Source organism: Elaeis guineensis, chromosome 13 (assembly GCF_000442705.2).
Source record: "Elaeis guineensis isolate ETL-2024a chromosome 13, EG11, whole genome shotgun sequence".
Classification (NCBI taxonomy): Eukaryota; Viridiplantae; Streptophyta; class Magnoliopsida; order Arecales; family Arecaceae; genus Elaeis; species Elaeis guineensis.
This window is the reverse complement of record NC_026005.2, coordinates 5,702,568-5,722,212: the sequence shown is the minus strand read 5'-3', so window position 1 is coordinate 5,722,212 and position 19,645 is coordinate 5,702,568. Positions and strand designations below refer to the sequence as shown.

Genomic DNA, 19,645 nt, shown 5'->3' with positions numbered 1-19,645 from the left:
TACCAAACTAATGCAAAAGAGAAAAACATTATTTTGAATGGCATTTTTTTTCCTTCCACATCACCCTGCTTTTCCACGGTGGCATCATCCCAAAAAAAAAAAAAAGAAGAAGAAACGCCATTTGGAATGGCATTTTCAATTTTTCTCACAAAAAAAAGGGAAAAAAATCATAAAATAATGGATTTTTTTTTTAAATTTGGAATTAATAAATAAATTAAAATTTTAATTATGATTGAAATTTAAAATATAAAGATTTGAATTTGTAATTCATTAAAAAAATAAATTTAGATTTTTTATTTCAATTTTTTTTTAAAAAATGTCAAAAAGAATGTTAAGAAATATAAAAAAAATTATCATAAAAAATGAAAAAAAAAGAGAAAGAAATATGAAAGAAATAAAAAATTGAAATTTAATTGAAAAACATCATTCAAAATACTTGTCCTAAAAATTTTTAAAAAAATTTTAAAATTTAAAATTTTTAAATAATCAAAAAAATTATAATTCAAAATTTAAAAAAAATAAAATTTTAAAGATTAATTGAAATAAAAATATTATTTCAAATTACTTTCTCAATTTAAAATTAATTTATTTTAAAAAGATTAAAAAAATTTTAAAAATAGGGTAAAATTTTTTTATAAAAACATAAAGAATTAAAAAAAAATAGAAATTATATTTGTAATTGAAGAACAAAGTTTATAATTTTTAATTTTAAGAAATAAGAATTATAATTGTAATTGAAATTAAAAATTATATTTTAAATAACTAAATTAATTTAAATATAAATTTTTAAGAAATATTTTAAATTAAAGAAAAAAATACGTAATAGAATATCAAAAAGATAAAAATGGAAGAAAACTAAAATGAAAATTTAAAATTATAAAAATTATAAATTAGATTTGAAAAAATATATCATAAAAGAATAAAATAAAATAAAATTAATTACAATTTATTTTTTAGGATATTTTATAAATGTGACTTAAAAAAATTTAATTTGAATTAAATTTTGATAAAAAAAGTAATACATTAAAAAGTTAAAAAATGAGGAAAAGTTAAAAAGTGAAAAAGTTAAAATTTTTAAAAAATATTTAAAAAATATTATTATTTAAAAAATGTTTTAAATAAAGAAAAAAAATACGTAATAGAATGTCAAAAAGATAAAAATGGAAGAAAATTAAAATTAAAAATTAAAATTATAAAAATTATAAAAAAAATATTTCATAAAAGAATAAAATGAAATTAAATTAATTATAATTTCTTTTTTAGGGTATTTTATAAATGTGACTTAAAAAATTTTAATTTGAATTAAATTTTGATCAAAAAATAAATACATTAAAAAGTTAAAAAATGAGAAAAAATATGAAAAAAAATTTATAAATTAAACTTTAGAAAAAATAATATTTTTTTAACTAAAAGAAAATAATACGTAATAGAATGCTAAAAAGATAAGAATGGAAGAAAACTGAAATTATAATTTCAAATGATAAAAATTTTAATATAAATTTAAAAAAAATATTATAAAAAATAATAAAATAATAATAAAATAAGAATTATAATTATAAATTTTAAAAAAAATAATTTTAATTTAAATTAAAAATTATCATTTAAATTATTATTTTTATTATTTAATTAAATTTATTTATTAAAAGATTATAAATAGATAAGTAAAGAAATTAAAAAAAATAAAAAATAAAAAAAAAGAGAAAACGTCATAGAGAATGACGTTTTTCCCTCCCCAAACCCCTTTTTCCCCTCCTTCCTTCTCCCTTCTCTTTCTCCCTTCTCCCTTCTCGATATTCTCCTTCTTCCTCTACAAATTTAAGTAAAAGAAAAGAATACGTAATATATCATAAAAATAGAAGAAAACTAAAATTATATTTTTAAATTATAAAAATTATAAATTAAATTAAAAAAATATATCATAAAAAAAGTAAATAAAAGAGAAAAAATGGTAATTAAATAGAAATTATAATTCTAAAAAAATTAACTTTAATTTAAATTAAAAATTATCATTCAAATTACTATCCTCATTAAAAAATTTAATAAATTAAAAAAATAGAAAAAAATAATTAAACAAATTATGAAAAAAATTTAAAAAATTAAAAAAAAAAAGAATAAAAAAACGTCGAAGGGAATGGCGTTTTCTCCTTTCCCCCCTTCTCCCTCTTCTCCTTTCTCCCTCTTCTCCCTTCTCCGGTGTCTCTTTGACAGCACGACGGTGAGCCGCCTCCTCTCTCTCCCTCTTCCTCTCTCTCCCTCTTTTTAAAAAATTTAAAAAATAAAAATTACCCGAAAGAAAGTCAAGGGGTCGACTCACAGAGTGTGGCAGCCAAAAATTTTGCATGCCGTTAAGCTCTTTTAGCCATGAGTCTCCCTCTTTTTTTTTTAATTTCTTTAATTATGTATTTATAATCTTTTAATAAATAAATTTAATTAAATAATAAAAATAATAATTTAAATGATAATTTTTAATTTAAATTAAAATTAATTTTTTTTAAAATTTATAATTATAATTCCTATTTTATTACTACTTTTTTATTTTTTTTATGATACTTTTTTTAAATTTATTTTAAAATATTTATCATTTGAAATTATAATTTCAGTTTTTTTCCATTTTTATCTTTTTAGCATTCTATTACGTATTCTTTTCCTTTAGTTAAAAAAATATTATTTTTTTAAAATTCAATTTATAAATTTTTTTTTCATATTTTTTCACATTTTTTAAGTTTTTAATGTATTTATTTTTTGATCAAAATTTAATTCAAATTAAAATTTAACTTTTTCTTTCAATTTTTTTTCTTTATTTAAAATATTTTTTAAATAATAATGTTTAAATTAATTTAGTTATTTAAAATATTATTTTTAATTTCAATTATAATTTTAATTTTTATTTCTTAAAATTAAAAATTATAAACTTTGTTCTTCAATTACAATTAGAATCTCTATTTTTTTAATTATTTATCTTTTTATGAAATTTTTTTAGATGATTTTTAAATTTTATTTGAAAATTTTTTTAATTAAATTAATTTTAGTTTGAGAAAATAATTTTAAAAAATATTTTTATTTCAATTAATCTTTAAAATTTTATTTTTTTAAATTTTAATTTATAATTTTAATTTTTTGTGACTTTTTAAAAATTTTAACTTTTTAACTTTTCCTCATTTTTTAACTTTTTAATGTATTTATTTTTTGATCAAAATTTAATTCAAATTAAAATTTTTTAAGTCACATTTATAAAATACCCTAAAAAAGAAATTATAATTAATTTAATTTTATTTTATTCTTTTATGAAATATTTTTTTTATAATTTTTATAATTTTAATTTTTAATTTTCTTCCATTTTTATCTTTTTGACATTCTATTACGTATTTTTTTTCTTTATTTAAAATATTTTTTAAATAATAATATTTTTTAAATATTTTTTTAAAATTTTAACTTTTTAACTTTTTAACTTTTTCTCATTTTTTAACTTTTTAATGTATTACTTTTTTTATCAAAATTTAATTCAAATTAATTTTTTTTAAGTCACATTTATAAAATATCCTAAAAAATAAATTGTAATTAATTTAATTTAATTTTATTCTTTTATGATATATTTTTTCAAATCTAATTTATAATTTTTATAATTTTAAATTTTCATTTTAGTTTTCTTCCATTTTTAGCTTTTTGATATTCTATTACGTATTTTTTTCTTTAATTTAAAATATTTCTTAAAAATTTATATTTAAATTAATTTAGTTATTTAAAATGTAATTTTTAATTTCAATTATAATTATAATTCTTATTTCTTAAAATTAAAAATTATAAACTTTGTTCTTCAATTACAAATATAATTTCTATTTTTTTTCAATTCTTTATGTTTTTATAAAATTTTTTTACCCTATTTTTAAATTTTTTTTTAATCTTTTTAAAATAAATTAATTTTATATTGAGAAAGTAATTTGAAATAATATTTTTATTTCAATTAATCTTTAAATTTTATTTTTTTTAAAATTTTAAATTATAATTTTTTTTGATTATTTAAAAATTTTAAATTTTAAAATTTTTTTAAAAATTTTTAGGACAAGTATTTCGAATGATGTTTTTCAATTCAATTTCAATTTTTTATTTCTTTCATATTTCTTTCTCTTTTTTTTCATTTTTTATGATAATTTTTTTATATTTCTTAACATTCTTTTTGACATTTTTTTAAAAAAAATTGAAATAAAAAATCTAAATTTATTTTTTTAATGAATTACAAATTCAAATCTTTGTATTTTAAATTTCAATCATATTTAAAATTTTAATTTATTTATTAATTCCAAATTAAAAAAAAATTCTCATTATTTTATGATTTTTCTCTTTTTTTTTGTGAGAAAAATTGAAAACGCCATTCAAAATGGCGTTTTTAAAGACGCCATTCCAAACAGCGTTTCTTCTTTTTTTTTTTTTTTTTTTTTGGGATGATGCCACCATGGAAAAGCAGAGTGACGTGGAAGGGAAAAAAACGCCATTCAAAATGATGTTTTTCTCTTTTGCATTAGTTTGGTAAATAAGTTTGGTTTTGATATATTTTAGTATTTAAATTTTTTTTTGTATTATTCTAGAAAACAGCTCCTTGAAATGGTCACGATTAATCTTTATTGGTCTTGAACGAATATCCCATTGCAGATGCCATAAGGGAGACGGCTTAGGTGCTCCGTGTCAAGAGAAGAAGAAGGAAAAAAAAAAAAAAAAGAGAGAAAGGCAAAGAAAAATTTTATGACTCAAAGCGGTTTGAATCGTTTGATAGTTTGAAGCAAAAGGTTATTATCCTTTTTTTCAAAGACTCCATTGGCCAAAAGTGAAGGGGATAAAGAGATAATTTTTTGAAAAATAAAATAAAAAATTTATTTGATTGAAGTTAAAAAAAATTAAAAAATATTTTTTATAAAAAATCACTTCTCATATTTCATAGTAAAAATCTATAGAGGAGATGAGTTTTGACATTTTTTTTAACATAAAAAATATTTTTTTTAAATATTTTTTAAAAATTCATAGCTAAAATTTAATAAAATATTGATTGATGGTTAGGATGAAATACTGAATAGTAATATAATATTATATTAATATTATCTTAATATTTATATAAATATAATATTAATATTTATTATATTTTAATATTATCTTAATATTTATATTAATATAATATTTTTATTAATATTAATATAATATATATTAGTATAATATTATATTTATATCTATATTAATAAATTTATTATATTAAAATATTTATATTATATTAATATAATATTAATATATTATAATTATATTAATATAATAAATTATTATATTTTAATATTATATTATAATATATTAATGTTATATTTATATTAATATAAATATAATATTAATATTTATATAAATTTTATGAGTAAAAATATATGATTTTATATCTACTAAGAATATAATAAGTATTTTACATAATTTTTTTAAAAAATAAATATTTATATAAATATAAATTATTTTATAATAAATTATTTTTAATAATAAATTAAATATATCAAAATATTATTTTTAAAAAAAATATTTTCTGATAAAATTTTTTTTTTTCCACGAGTCAAACGAATTCTGAAATATTTTCGTATGCTAAAGGAATTATAGATTTATTATTGGTGATAGTAAGCGAATTGACCGTTTCTATTACTTTATTATTATTATTATTTTTTTTTTAAGGCAAAACGCTTTCGGGCTGGAGTAAGTCGGTTTCTCTGGAGATCGTTGCCGTTCCCTCCCGTCTCTCCCTTGCTCATTCTTTCTGCTCGATTCTCTTCCTCCGAACTCTCCTTCGCTTCCCAGAAAATATAATTAAAAATAAAATAAATGGCCGACGGTGAGCCCTCCTCCTCCCCTCCGTCCTCCTCCACCATGGCCGCCGACGCCGGATCGCCGCTGCGACAGTCGGTCTGCTGTGCCTGCGGCGGACCCATCGCCTCCGTGGCCTCCCCGCCACCATGGACCGACGCCTCCCCACCGCCGGCCTATCGCCCGATCCGCGCGCCGGCGATCAACGCCCCCTCCCAGACCAACGCCATCATCCTCGCCCCCGTCCCCCAGCCCCTCCCCGTCCCCCTCGCCTCTCCCCCTTACCACTTCGAAACCCCCTCCAAGCGCATCTCCTCTCCTGACGACATTCGCCGCTTCCACTCCTCCGATTCCGGCCGCCATTTCCTCGGCTTCGTCGCTGCCCTCTCCCACTCCGTTCGTGGTCGCAAGCTCTCCGACCCCGTCCCCCCACTCTCCCAAACCCTCACCTCCCTCCTCTCCCTCCTCCAAACCCTAACCTCCTGGATCGACGAGATCCCCCCACTCCCCCACCCCGCCCGCTACGGCAACCCTGCCTACCGATCCTGGCATGCCCGCCTGTCCGCCGAGGCCCCCGCCCTCCTCCTCGCCCTCCTCCCCTCCGACAAGCTCCGCCCCGCCACAGACGAGCTCCTTCCCTACCTCCTTGACTCGTTCGGCAACGCCTCCCGCATCGACTACGGCACCGGCCACGAGACCAACTTCGCCGCCTTCCTCTACTGCCTCGCGCGCCTCGGCCTCATTTGGGAGGAGGACCACCCTGCCGTCGTCACCAGGGTCTTCGTCGCCTATCTTGAACTCATGCGCAAGCTTCAGACCACCTACTGCCTCGAGCCCGCCGGGTCTCACGGCGTCTGGGGCCTCGATGATTACCACTTCCTCCCCTTCATCTTTGGCTCAGCTCAGCTCATTGATCACAAGTATATGAAGCCCAAGTCGATTCACAACCAGGATATTCTCGATAACTTCTCCCATGAGTATATGTATTTGGCCTGTGTTGCCTTTGTGAAGAAGGTGAAGAAGGGGGTGTTCGCGGAACACTCCCCAATGCTCGATGACATTAGTGCGGTCCCAACGTGGAGCAAGGTGAACAGCGGGATGCTGAAGATGTATAAAGCTGAGGTGCTTGAGAAGGTACCGATCATGCAGCATTTTCTCTTTGGATCACTTATCAAATGGTAAGAGCTCCATCTTCCCGCTGGCATTTGATTAAATGTAAGCTTCATTGATAAGGTCAGGCTTTTCTTTGCGGTTGTGATATAATGTGGACTTGAGCTTGCAAAAAATACTAACTAAAATAGGATGCGGGCTGGACAATCTTTGTTGTGTTTTGTAATAAATTAAAATAGATACTGCGAGTGGAAGGACATGTAGGAGACAAGAAGTGCTCCTTACATGTGTCAAATGAATGTGGGACCATATAAATAATGGATGATGTACTAAATGCTGGATACCTTTTTGTTTTTTTAGGAAATCCTTAGTCAACTTAAGGTTGATCATAGAAATAGTCTGCCATGATAACTTAATTATCATAAAAAAGATTGTTGCTTTGTTCTGGTTGCTTAGAAACATGGAACAAAGCATGAGGGTGATTTTAAGAAAAAGTGGCTATGATGCTTTGTTTGAAGAAGAATTGAGATGATGCTTAAGAATGAATGGCCATGAAAGTACTTTTGATGCTTGAAGGCAATTAGTCAATAGAAGCTATGCTTTTATAATGCTGATGACATTTAAGTTTGTAGAGGATTTGAACCAAGGCAAGGGTTTAACCAAAACAAAATCCAAGAAACCCCATCTAGATCGACGATGTCCTTTAATGAACATTGGAAGAGGAAAATAAAGAAATGGAAATTATCATTCTTTTGCTATATTCTTGAATTCCCATTCCAACCTCCATTTGGCTGTTACATTATTTGATACCTCTCCACTTTGAGCTATCTAGCCAAATACTTTCCACTAGCAAAAACTTCCATGAAGGGCATGCCACCTACAGCATCTTTATAAAGTAGATTAATATGGAAGAAAGCCTCTTGAATCATAGCAATCTCCTCCTTAGTGATTCCCTGCTATTCCCATCTTTGCTGCTTGTCTGTGGGACACCTTGGCTGAAGTATTTTTTTTTCCTTTTTTTTTGATTTGGTCCAACTTGTTTTGAGGTGGAAGTCCACCACTCCAATTGTTGGCCAATTAGCTTGTTTGTTTTTGTTGCATATGTTATTTCCATCTTATTTCCTCTTGAATATGGAAGAAGAAATGCCTTCCTATTCTCGAGTAGCCTTAGTTTGACATTAACCTCGTATACTTATTCACTAGATCCAATGTCTTGCTCTTGAAGTCTCAATTTCTTCTGATTATCTCAAAATATCTCTTATTTCTTGTTATTGAATGTTTGGAGTTATTTAAGAATGCTTTTACTTTTATTGTTTCCTCTGATTTTGTTTGGAAAGAAGGGAACTAGACCCACTTGCACTATAATGACCTAGGTCCTGATACTTGTGATGCAACACCCAAGACTCAAACCAAGATCCATTGTTTGCTAAGTAGAGGATAATAAACACTGGGGCAAGCCCTGGTTGATGTATTTTTTTCTTTTGATTAACTTGTTTTCTCTTGAGAAATGGCTTGCCTTTCCTTGCCTTCCACTCATGTTTCCTTATGAACATTTAATTTTTTTATAAGTAATTTTTCTATTCTAACAAGATAACTATATCGTACCAAATTGGACGGTACATGGCATACCATACCATATGATCTTGTCAGGGAGGAGAAAGATTTTCTTCAACCCGCTTAATTCAGATCTCTTAAAAGAAAAAGGTCGATGGAAGAATTATGAAAGTAGAGCTTAGGTCCCCCTTTCTTTCATTGATTAATTCTCTATACTATTAACTTAGGTACACAGCTCCTATTTATAATAACGAGATCTGTCCTTGCATAGTTCAGGTTAGATTTCTCTTTTTATCTACTAGAAGGACGTTCACCCTGAAACGATTTGGGTTGGACTCCTTTTCCCAACTTAATAGGATTAGATCTCTAAAAAAATATGATAAATATAAAAAAATAAAAAATATTAAAATTTCACAGAAGATAGATCTCAATTTTTACATCAATTTTTTCTTTTATCATTCTATTTAATTCTTCAAGAATCGTAAGATAACTTTCGATTAAAGTCTTTTTTGAAAAGGAAAGTTTCCATTTGACCAGCCCATTTCGAGGCCTAAATAATGAAATTTTGATTTGATTTAGTTCATTTAGAAACTAACCTAAAGTTGCAGATCTCAAAAGGATATCTAATTTTTAAAAAAAAGATCATATTAATTGAGCATCGTATGATCAAGTTATCACTTGAAGTTGGACACGCGATTTGGTTTTTGATGTGGGGGATCTTGCTCTTGAATTCTATCTAGCTCTAGTAGTAGTGGCTGATGTGATCTACATTGAGTCATCGTATTGATGAAAATAATCCACATCGAGTCTGATGATCTTTCTGGATATCCGTAGTGATCAAAGTGATCTACATTGAGTTTGATGATTCATCTGAATCCAAGCTCTCTTCTTTAGAGGATTTAGCTCCTATTAAATCAGAATCAAAGATGGAAAATATTTGCTTTCTTGTCTCGTGGCTGAACCGCTTGGTTTTGCTCGAATATGGTTTCAAGCTTTGGTCTTCTTTGCTAGATGATAGATCTTGATCTCTAGATATAGGAGACAACTTCGCTACAGAAGTTACTGGTACTTGTGTCGAAGGCGCTGTGATTCGAGACACAACCTTTGTGAGTTGGGCAATCTTCTCTAGTTAGATAAGATGTTTCTTCATCTTATCATCTATCGAGGTAGAACTAGCAGCCATACTTGCCTTTTATCTGTCGATGTACTTCACACGAATAGTCTTTCTCCCGACTTCTTGTGTTCTCGCATGTTTGGACCTTCTATAAATGTAGAGGACCAAAGCTCTGATATCAGCTTGATCCAATTGGGGAGAAGAAAGATTTTTTTTAATCAGCTCAACTTAGATCTCTCAAAGGAAAAAAAGATGATAGAAGAATTGTGAAAGTAGAGCTTAAATCCTCCTTTCTTTCATTGATTAATTCTCTATACTATAAATTAAGGTATGTAGCTTCTATTTATAATAAGAAGATCCATCCTTGCATAATTCAAGCTAGATTTCTTTTCTTATCTTCTAGAAAGACATCCATTCTGAACAATTTGGGTTGGACTCCTCTTCATAGCTTAAATAAGACTAGATCTCTAAAAAAAATATAAAAAATATAAAAAATCATGAAAAAATACTAAAATTTTATAGAGGATAGATTTCGACTTTTACATCAATTTTTTTTCTATTGTTCCATCTAATTCTTTAAGGATTGTAAGATAACTTCCGATCTAAATCTTTTCCAAAAAGGAAAGTTTCGATTTGATTAGCCTATTTCGAAGTCCAAACGATAGAATTTTGATCCAATTTAGCCCCTTTAGAGGCTTGTCCAAAGTTGTAGATCTCGAAAAGATATCCAATTTCAAAAAAAGTTTATCTCAATCGAGCATTGTATGATCAAGTTATTGTCTCTTGAAGTTTAGTACACGATTTGGCTTTTTGACATGATGGATCTTGTTCCTGAATCTTATCTAACTCTACTCGTAGTGGCCGATGTGATCCACATCTATTCCTCGTAGTGGTGAAAATAATTTACATTGAGTCTGATGATCCTCCTGGATATCCGTAGTGGTCAAAATGATGCACATCGAGTTTGATGATCTACTTGGATCATCATATTGGTTCAATATTTGTATGCAGTATGGGGGGCTGATATAGTGATAGGGTGGCACCGATATAGGGTCTAATACCGAGTAGTACTTTGATCTATACATTGATTATCCAAAGGAAAGAAATGGGATGGCAGTTTCGTAAATAATATTTAAAGTTTACAGATGTGGGCATAAGAGGGCAGGTCGGTTATTTCTTGGGGAATGCTTTCATTAAAAGGAGTTTTGCTATGATGGATTGTATAATGGAATGCTGGCCAATGGAAAATCCTATCTAACCATGTTTACCCATAGGTTTATGTGTAGCCTGGCTTCAAGTTTACCTAATCCTGCACCTATGTGAAAAGCTCGATTAGGAGACTGAGTCTTGAGCCAAGCACACATGCTCAGAAGACTGGCCTGTGAACTTAGTGAACACATCTCAATGTACATTATCCTTCTCTAATCAATTATTTCGCACACAACAAACCACCTCATTATGGTTTGCTTTTTGATTATCTTTGTTGCTATGACCTTTAAAACTCTGATCATGATAGACTTCTGGTCAAAAGGATTCCACACTTCACTCAATAAATGGTTATATTTTTCGGCTCCATGAGTCCACTTTATCTCATCCAGGCTCAACAAACCAGTATACTTCTGTTGGTTGAAAACATTCAAGCAGATCTTGTGAAACCTTGATGTTGATTAAATCTTGATCTTGTATCACAAAAATGAAACTTGCACTGTAGATATAAGAAACATTTCTAAACAAACACCAGAGTTTAACTTTTAGAAAACAGTTGGTGTTCATATTTACACCTAAAATGTTTGTGCTGCTTCATTGCTTCTGGGTTGCATCATATAGTTTTAAAAGCCACTAAGACGTTTTATAAAGATATGATGTATGAATGTGGAGTATGTGTAAGAAATATTCTCAACATATATCTATTCATTATACTTTATGACTTTTATGTATATTCCCAGTCGATAATCAATATTTGGCATGAAAATGCAGCTGGATATGTATTGAAATAATAACTTAATTGGGGAAAAAGATGAAACAACTCAAGCAACTGAAGGATCTCTTAGGTTTCTCGCACGTATTTTAATTAATTATATTATTAAAATAGATTTCACATGTATTAATTAATCACATTAACTAATCAAAGTTGGAAGAATGAAAAAGATCTAATCTATTTCATCAGCACGACGGAAATAAAATAAATTACACAACTCTTTATGTGAAAAAGAAAAACTATTATCAAGATCCCAATATACATAGGAGAAAAAGATTTAATAAGTATTAAAAGAAAAATATATTTTTTTTTTATACCTTTGCACGGGTCGATGAACTCCGCAACTGATGATTGTGGATTAGTTTCTTGTAGCCACATAAGTATCTGACCTCCACGTGTATCCACATTAGAGTTGGAGGGCTGATTTGCAATCAATTGGTTCTTCGGGGTGCTAGCTCCTTTGCGGAACCTTTGCTTGATGGAGGACATTCTCAATGCCTTAAGAACAGCAACAGGATGAGAGCCTTCTTCAAGATCGTTCTTGCTGAAATCTGATTTCAGCAAGACAAAGAATAAGAGAGAGAGGCTCTGAGGCATGGAGGAGAGGGAAGAGAGGGAGGGGGCGGCAGCCTAAGGGTAGGGGAGGCTTCTCTGAGGCGTGAGATTCTCTTGAACATTTAGGGCTTGGCCACTTATTTATAGGTTCAAAACTCTAGGATGGTGCCCCAAGCATTCATGAAAAATAATCTTTTTGAAAGAGTCCCTGACGGCTAGGATTCTTAGAGAGAGAATCCTAGTGCAGTCGTCCCATATAATTGAGTCAAAAATTCGTTCTTTGGCTTGGGTGGCTAGGGTTTCAAAAATCCTAATGGTGCCGCCCCATGCTTTCTCCATTTGCCCCTTTGTTGGTGCCTAGGATTTTATGCAAGAAAACCTAGGGTGCAGACTCAGTTAATTGGTCAAAGACCAAGTCAAAAATAGGTTATTTTGGCTAGGCACAGATGTCATTCATTTGATGCATCCAAACTCATTTGGGTGCATGTGCCCTAAGCCCAAATTGATCCAAGCCTTTGACCCAAATTCAATTGAACCAAATCCCTGGTTGATTCAACTTGAATTCAGCCATAATTAATTTGATCCAATCAAATTAAAACATGCAACATTTATACATTAGTCCTTCTCGAACTTACTAACCTTTAGCAATGAAGTCTTTGCTACTTATAACAATTACAAGTTAGTCCAATTATTAATCTTATTGATAATTTGGATTCCAACTATATAATCAGTCTCAAACTCCTTATGTGTGTGACTCTATAGGTTCTATTTGGTTTAGTAGTGAGTTATATTGTAATCTCCATCACAATATCATTGAAACTTCTTTCAATGGATTGGAACACTTTCAATCTTTTCCAATCAACAATCATTTGATCATCTATCTAATTTTTTTTTGGGCCCCACAATCCATCAGTGATACTTAGTAGCATCTGGTGGCAGACCAGCAGAATGAAATGAAATGAACCTCTAGGTACAATATCATGTGATACAGTCTTTCTATCTTGGGTTTTGATAAGATGGAGGTTATAGATTACTCGTCAAACTACAATATTTGTCATATATAAGATTTACTTGACTTGAGTTGCTGATGTGAAGTACGTGAAAATTCTTTTCCACTATTCACACTGCCCTGGCCAAGGTCTTCTAAACTCAATCTCATAAATTATGTAGGACCATCTTTCTTGTCTATCAAGGATGATAGATTTTATTTTGGTGCATATCCTATTCCTACAATGAATTTATTATAGCCAACATGCATCGCAAGGATCCATATAGCTAGAGATCAAGTGTATGTACAGTCAAACCATAGCAGCCTCACTATGAACAACTGAGGCACTTCAGGTCTAAGAGCTAGTCACATTATTGTAGCATCAAGTAAGTCACTGACGAGTAGGTAGCCATTTAAGTGACTTCTCGTAATGGTCACATTTAATACTTTTGTTCTCTAACAAACATCTGCACTCTCGCTTCAGTATCCTAACACTGTAGATTTGAGACTCGTCTATCCAAAAAAAAAACGACTTGTATATCGATCGGATCAATTATCGTCTCCGTGATTATCCATTGATCGGGAGTATTCGGGAATTAATCATTAATGATATATACCTCAAATTTTTAACACTTGAGAATATGTGTCATCATCTTATTAACTTCTTAAACGATTCATGGACATATTATACAACATGAATGGAAGAAATAATCCAATTTTATTGATTTTAATAATTCAATTACAAAGTTATGCTCCTAAAATGTTTATATGTGTCAGTCTAATTGACTTCTAGGGCATACATCTAACAGCAACTAGGAGTGTCATAACTTTTATGGATGACAACTAGCAAACTAGTCAAGTAATGATCTATAAAATTCATAATCAGAGATTTGTTTCGTATGCTTCAGCTAAAATTTATCATGTGATGCAAGGTTCGCCATCTTGATACCGAACCCCGTACCGATACTATTCTATTGCAATATCAATATGCAGTACGGTATGAGATGGTGAGGCATACCGAGTGACTATATGATACGATATTGCATATCAGTTCGGCACAGGTATGGTGGGGTATGTCTAGTACGGTACCACATGATATGGCAAACCTTAATTTGATATCATATTTATTTGGTGAAATTGGAGTTGCTTGAGGTAAACCAGAATGGGGCTGATATAGTAGTTATTTAATTGTTTCAGCAATATATTTTTATTTAGTAAATAAAAAAGCTGTTTTAGTGTGTTACTATTGGGTAGAACTTTGTCTCTAGTTGGCCCCTTGCTGAAACCAAACCCGTGGGCTGTCAAACGTGTTCGATCGCATTTCCCAGTTTCTGCAGATGTTGTCCGCTGGATTCATTTGAGTTCAACTATAGCTTTAATCATAATGAAGCCATATGCTCTATCCCTTTTTCTTGGTTGAACTAACTTGATCTGTTAACTTCTCTACCTTTTCATCACAAATCAAATCACACTAGAATTTTGTGCCATTACTCATATGGATGCTACCCATATGTATGCTTTGACCTTGGTGGTCTGTTAATCAAAATGACCTCCAAAACCATCAAGCATGATAAAACACTTCTTTTGTCATGTTTGGAACATGTAAAATCTCAGCACAAAATGCCACCTTCACCACTTAATCTTTATGCCCTTGATATGCTTTATACATTCCTTATCCTTGATTAAACTAGTCCAAAAGTCCCTGAAGACTGATAGCAAGGTGTCATTCATTATCAAAAGAAAAGATGCATGTCACCCTAAGATTATGAACCTTAAGATAGAAATTTGCCACATAATTTTGCTGTTAATACCTTTTACCGTTGCAAAATTTTGACGATCATCTGTAGTGCCTACCTGTAACTACAGCATACACAAAATCTGATGCTTATGGAGTCTCCATCTAAAGTTTTGTTGTTATTTTATTTCCTAGCTGCAGTATTTGCAAGTCTCAATACCAACACATACCCCTAGATGCTGGCTCCATATATTTTTTTTTGGCGCTAAGGATCACTGTAATGAAGTACTTAAATTTGATATAAAATTTCACCATCTGCTTCACCTAAAATCCACAATGGGTAGGTTGGTACCTATTTAGTGATCTCCTTGAGCGTCGTGTAGTCCTACACATGATGCAATGCATAAAAGTTCTTGCTTGCAATGATACGATATGCTGTTCCATTTTTATCATCTCTGAAGGTTCCCCTCCAAATTTGGTCCACCATTCTTGACACAACTGAGGGCATGTTTGGATATTCCTGCAAGAATCAAGCCCGTTGGCCTGCTGTTGTGCAAGGGAAAAAAGGATCCATGGAGCTCTTTTCCCACGGGATTTGGGTTAGGAGGGTGTTGGGTTGTTAGGAGCCATGCTCAAATGGACTGCCAATCCATGAATTCTATAGCAAATTCAGTCCAATCCTACTAGATTATCCAAACAGACCCTTGATCATTTTCTTTTCCACCTAGGATAGAATATCATCTATCTAGGATGGCCACTAACCAAACCATGACAAATGCCAGCCTTCTCCTATTACACAGACGGTCAGATCTGTGTGATAGTTGTTATTAATTTGTAAAGAAGTGTCATTTTTGAAAGAGCTAGTAACTTGCTGGACAGAAGAGAAATCCATTGCATCAATTATGAAAACGAGGAATATTGTATTACTTTACTATCTGTTCTAGATAAAGCAAATATAACCCATCATCGATTTTCTGGTAGATCTTAGCTACTAAAACCAAATCTCGAGCATCAGGTGGTTTCCTTTATGTGGTTTAGTTATTGGTCTTGTGTGTATCGACATTCCTAGACATACGTGTTGTGTACTTGGGATTATATCAAATGAAGAGTTTTTGTTCTTGTCTAGAGACATCACAGGCAAGATGAAGAAACATCTAAATTAATGACCAACAATTTCTCTGTAAGTTGGTTCAATGCTACGTTGAGATAGTGTGCCAAATACAAATTGCATGCTTTTTGATGGTTGTTTGTCACGAGATGCCAATTCTCCAATGGTTATGCCAACATGTTCTCATGTTTGAAATATTTTTATCCCATCCCAGTTAAGGCAAGATAAAAGAATAATTTCCTTTTATGCAATTTTTTCTATAATGGATGATCACAAATATTAATCTTATAGCTGTGTTAATATTTGGCGAATTTTTTCATCTTTATGCAGTTTTATGACAATATATATAACATGTGTGTATGTATGTGTGTGTAGAGAGAGAGATAGTGAGATGCTATTCTGTGCTTGGGTGGATCGGGAAATCCATCTGCCCACCTTAAAAATAAACAATAGGCCATCCAAATTCAAGATTTGAATTATCGAACATGATGTATACTGTAAAAAAGCTTAGAAACCAAAATTCGTATATTTTGGTTCTCTCTAACCTATGCATCAATTCGGTACTAAAATGAACAATCTCAATTGCACTAGTGCAGCAAAATATATGACAGGGCATATAAATAAAAATCCACTTTATGGATCATGATCTATGTATCTTAAAATATAGATAGATTTAAATTCACCAGATTTTGATGATTAGGTCCTAGTAAACATAGAATCATTCTATTGAAACCATCCATTTTGACACGTACTTGGATGATTAGGTAAGAAACAACCAAAGCACATGACTTTTAGTTTCTAGGCCTTTTTTATAATGTAGATCATGTTCCATAGTTTGGATTTTGAATTTGAATGGCTTATCAATGGTTTTGAAGATGAGAGGACCGATTTCCCCATCCACCCAAGCACACAATAGCATCTCTCTCTCTCCTCTAACTATACAAAGAGAGAGAGTTGGATCTTATTTTTTATAGTATAAGAAATTAATTTATTGATGATAGAAACTTTATAAATGCAAAATGAACAGCCTTGTGCTTGTTTGTGGTTTCTAGGGATGTCGATGGGGTGGATTTAGTGCGGCTAGTAAAAAACCGAAATTGAAATCCTCTACCGCCCCCCAAATAAAAAATGAGCAGTTTTTGAAATAAAAAATCATAACTGCCACCGAAAAAACTGTGAAATCGAAATTGAAATAAAAAAACCGAAAACTGCCTCTCTTTGTGCTAGGGTTTGTGGCAATGTGCCTATGAACGGTCTAGATTGAGTGGGATAGGGGGTTAGGATTATCTGGTGGTCGTTCTTATGAAGTTAATAATTTGGATTTACGCTAAATATAAAGGATATTAAATATTAGGTATGTTTGATTTTGGGTTGGATTTCAGGTTGGGAAATCACCAAAATAGTAACTGAAACTGAAATAGAATGTTTTTTTTTTAATTTTAAATCCATCACCAGAACGATCCCTATTTAATTTCGGTTAAAAACCACTCCATTCGGTTCTAGGACAGGTAAAATATTTGGGTATCTATCCCTGTTGACATCTCTGGTGGTTTCTGTGGTGACCTATCTATCTAGATTCTACTTCCTGTACCGCATCAAGACTTAGTTTTTTGTTTAGCTTTATATTAATAAATTTTTCCTAACTGAATATATTTCGCTGCCTACAATACAGGGAGTGAGGTCATCTTCATTGGTCATATTACGTGAAGTCAGGTTCTGAATGCTTGCTCTCCGGCTTTTCCAGGTGTTCCCAGACATAAGAAAATTGATTTGTATAGTGATGCTATGCTTTCATGTAATTGGGTTTCTCCGAAGCATCAGAGTTGGGCATGCTGGCAATCCTTTTTAATTCAAAGGATTTCCCCCCCTTCCTTTCCACCTTTTGGATGGGTTACATGTACAAGGGATGCATGCATGCCTCCACGTCTCCTTGCAAGGCAGAAAAAGAATCTTGGTTACTGCAGCTTTGGTCTTTTCTTTGTATCGTTTACTGCTTTATTTGCACACAAACTTATTCTCTAGTGACCTTTGTTTCAGGTGGAAACACCAATATGAACTGATGCATGTACGAACTCTATTAACAAACGGAATGCAGTTTGTTGTTCCTTTCTATGCATGGTTCTGAGGGTTTCCATCTAAAATACATGAATGGTTTTGTACGAAGTATATGTGGTGACAAGCAAAATTAAGCTCTGCACATGATTAGCAACACAATCAACATGTCTTTTTCTGTTGTTTGTAAGTGATGAACGCCCATAAGGAAGGGGGGTTTTTCATATTCCAAGAACCTTGCAGTACCTTGGTGAGCCTTGAATAACATAACCATCACGCATCAGAGAAGTTCGTGATTTGATTATTGAAGCCATTCGAAAGTTTCTGAACTTGGTTCTCAATTTGGTGATCTTCGATTCCAGTAGAGCTTCTGAATTCGATATTCGTTGTATTTCATGTAGGGGTCGAAGCACCGGTGAAGTATGGCAGTAGCAATCCTGATGGGATAACCTTACAATGTGGCATGTTGGTCGGTGGGTCAGCACATTAATTCTCTCTTCTTGTGCTAACAATCCAGTTCGTCAAAATGTTGCAGAGTTTCAAGTGATGGATAAAACCATAAATGAATTAAAAAGTCTCTTTCATTTCAGGCTGGCATGTCAAGTGAATGCGCCCGAATCTGCTCTACCAGCCAAGTGTTGGGAAGGTAAAAAGATAATAAATAAGAGCGGTAGGTCCTATGCAAGGAGTGTCATGCACTTCACCATACTTTCACGTTTATCTCAACAGTGACAGAAAGTTGGTAGACTCAGGTAAGTACTGATTACCACTGTGCTTTTGCTCTCCATGCCATTACTTCAGCACGTTGATGGTTGTGTTTCAGTTGCTTCAAAGCCTGGGTTTTTGGGAGTGATGCCCTCAGCTGAAGCTTGAAGCCGTATTTTTTTCAAGTTAGTAGACTATTACCACATTTGGATGCTGTTACTCCATTACTTAATGAGATTTTTGACTTAGGAATGCACCTAAAACGAATCGCAGTTGGCCAAGATAGGTGCCTGTATTCATCTCTCATACTGAGAATGCTGCATTTGGCGTGGAGGTTTGGTGACAGTTCTCTCTTTTTTATTTGTTGGTATGGTTTCAACATTTCTTGGTGTCATCTGGTTGGACCAATGCAAACTGTCATTGTCTTCTAATATGACCATGATGTATTGTTCATTAATGCCAACTGCTAAGAGTCGTCCATCTCAATAATCGAGTCTCCAGACGTTTCTAAGCTTCATCAACATTCCATGCCTTACAAAACAGTATATTTTATCAGTGCGCAATGTATCCTCAACAAATTAAGATGAGCCACCACAATGCCAACTTTTAGGGGAGGAGTCCTTTTTTTATTTAAACTGAAACATTGATGTACATTTGAATCCATCTTTTCCTGCTTTCTAGTCAGCATGCACGTCTGGTAATGGCAATGTTCATAGCAACAATTCATTTGGCAAGACTGCTTTTTGTAACTCAATATAGTACTTAGAAAAATCACTCAGCCGAGGTGCGTTATATTCTCATTCCTCCCTTTGTATTTGCATTGTGAACTGCACCAAGTAATGTGTCAACATGAATGGAAGAAGACAGTTGAGTGCATTTATTGAGTGGCTTCCTGAGTTACCATAGTATTGCTCTTCATTTGGCAA

At 31.6% G+C, this 19,645-nt stretch overlaps 1 protein-coding gene across 2 annotated transcripts; it reads left to right on the top strand.

Annotated features, from left to right (window-relative positions):
- The first annotated feature begins 5,706 nt into the window (after window positions 1–5,706).
- LOC105056788 (uncharacterized) lies at window positions 5,707–19,519 on the top strand. 2 transcript variants are annotated; one of them, XR_012136335.1, is made up of 3 exons: window positions 14,106–14,190; window positions 17,635–18,487; window positions 18,605–19,519. XR_012136335.1 is itself a non-coding variant. In XM_010939101.4 (2 exons), exons 1-2 carry the CDS (start codon window positions 5,839–5,841, stop codon window positions 17,639–17,641), a joined length of 1,167 nt encoding a protein of 388 aa, XP_010937403.3. In that variant the 5' UTR covers window positions 5,707–5,838; the 3' UTR covers window positions 17,642–18,072. The 2 variants fall into 2 exon arrangements, 1 of the variants encoding a protein (XP_010937403.3); XM_010939101.4 differs by lacking the exons at window positions 14,106–14,190; window positions 18,605–19,519 and adding an exon at window positions 5,707–6,998 and having other exon boundaries at window positions 17,635–18,072.
- The last annotated feature ends 126 nt before the right edge of the window (window positions 19,520–19,645 follow it).

Excerpts from the sequence above, each read along its gene's own strand:
- LOC105056788 (XM_010939101.4), top strand. The coding sequence starts at position 5,839 with ATGGCCGACGGTGAGCCCTCCTCCTCCCCTCCGTCCTCCTCCACCATG.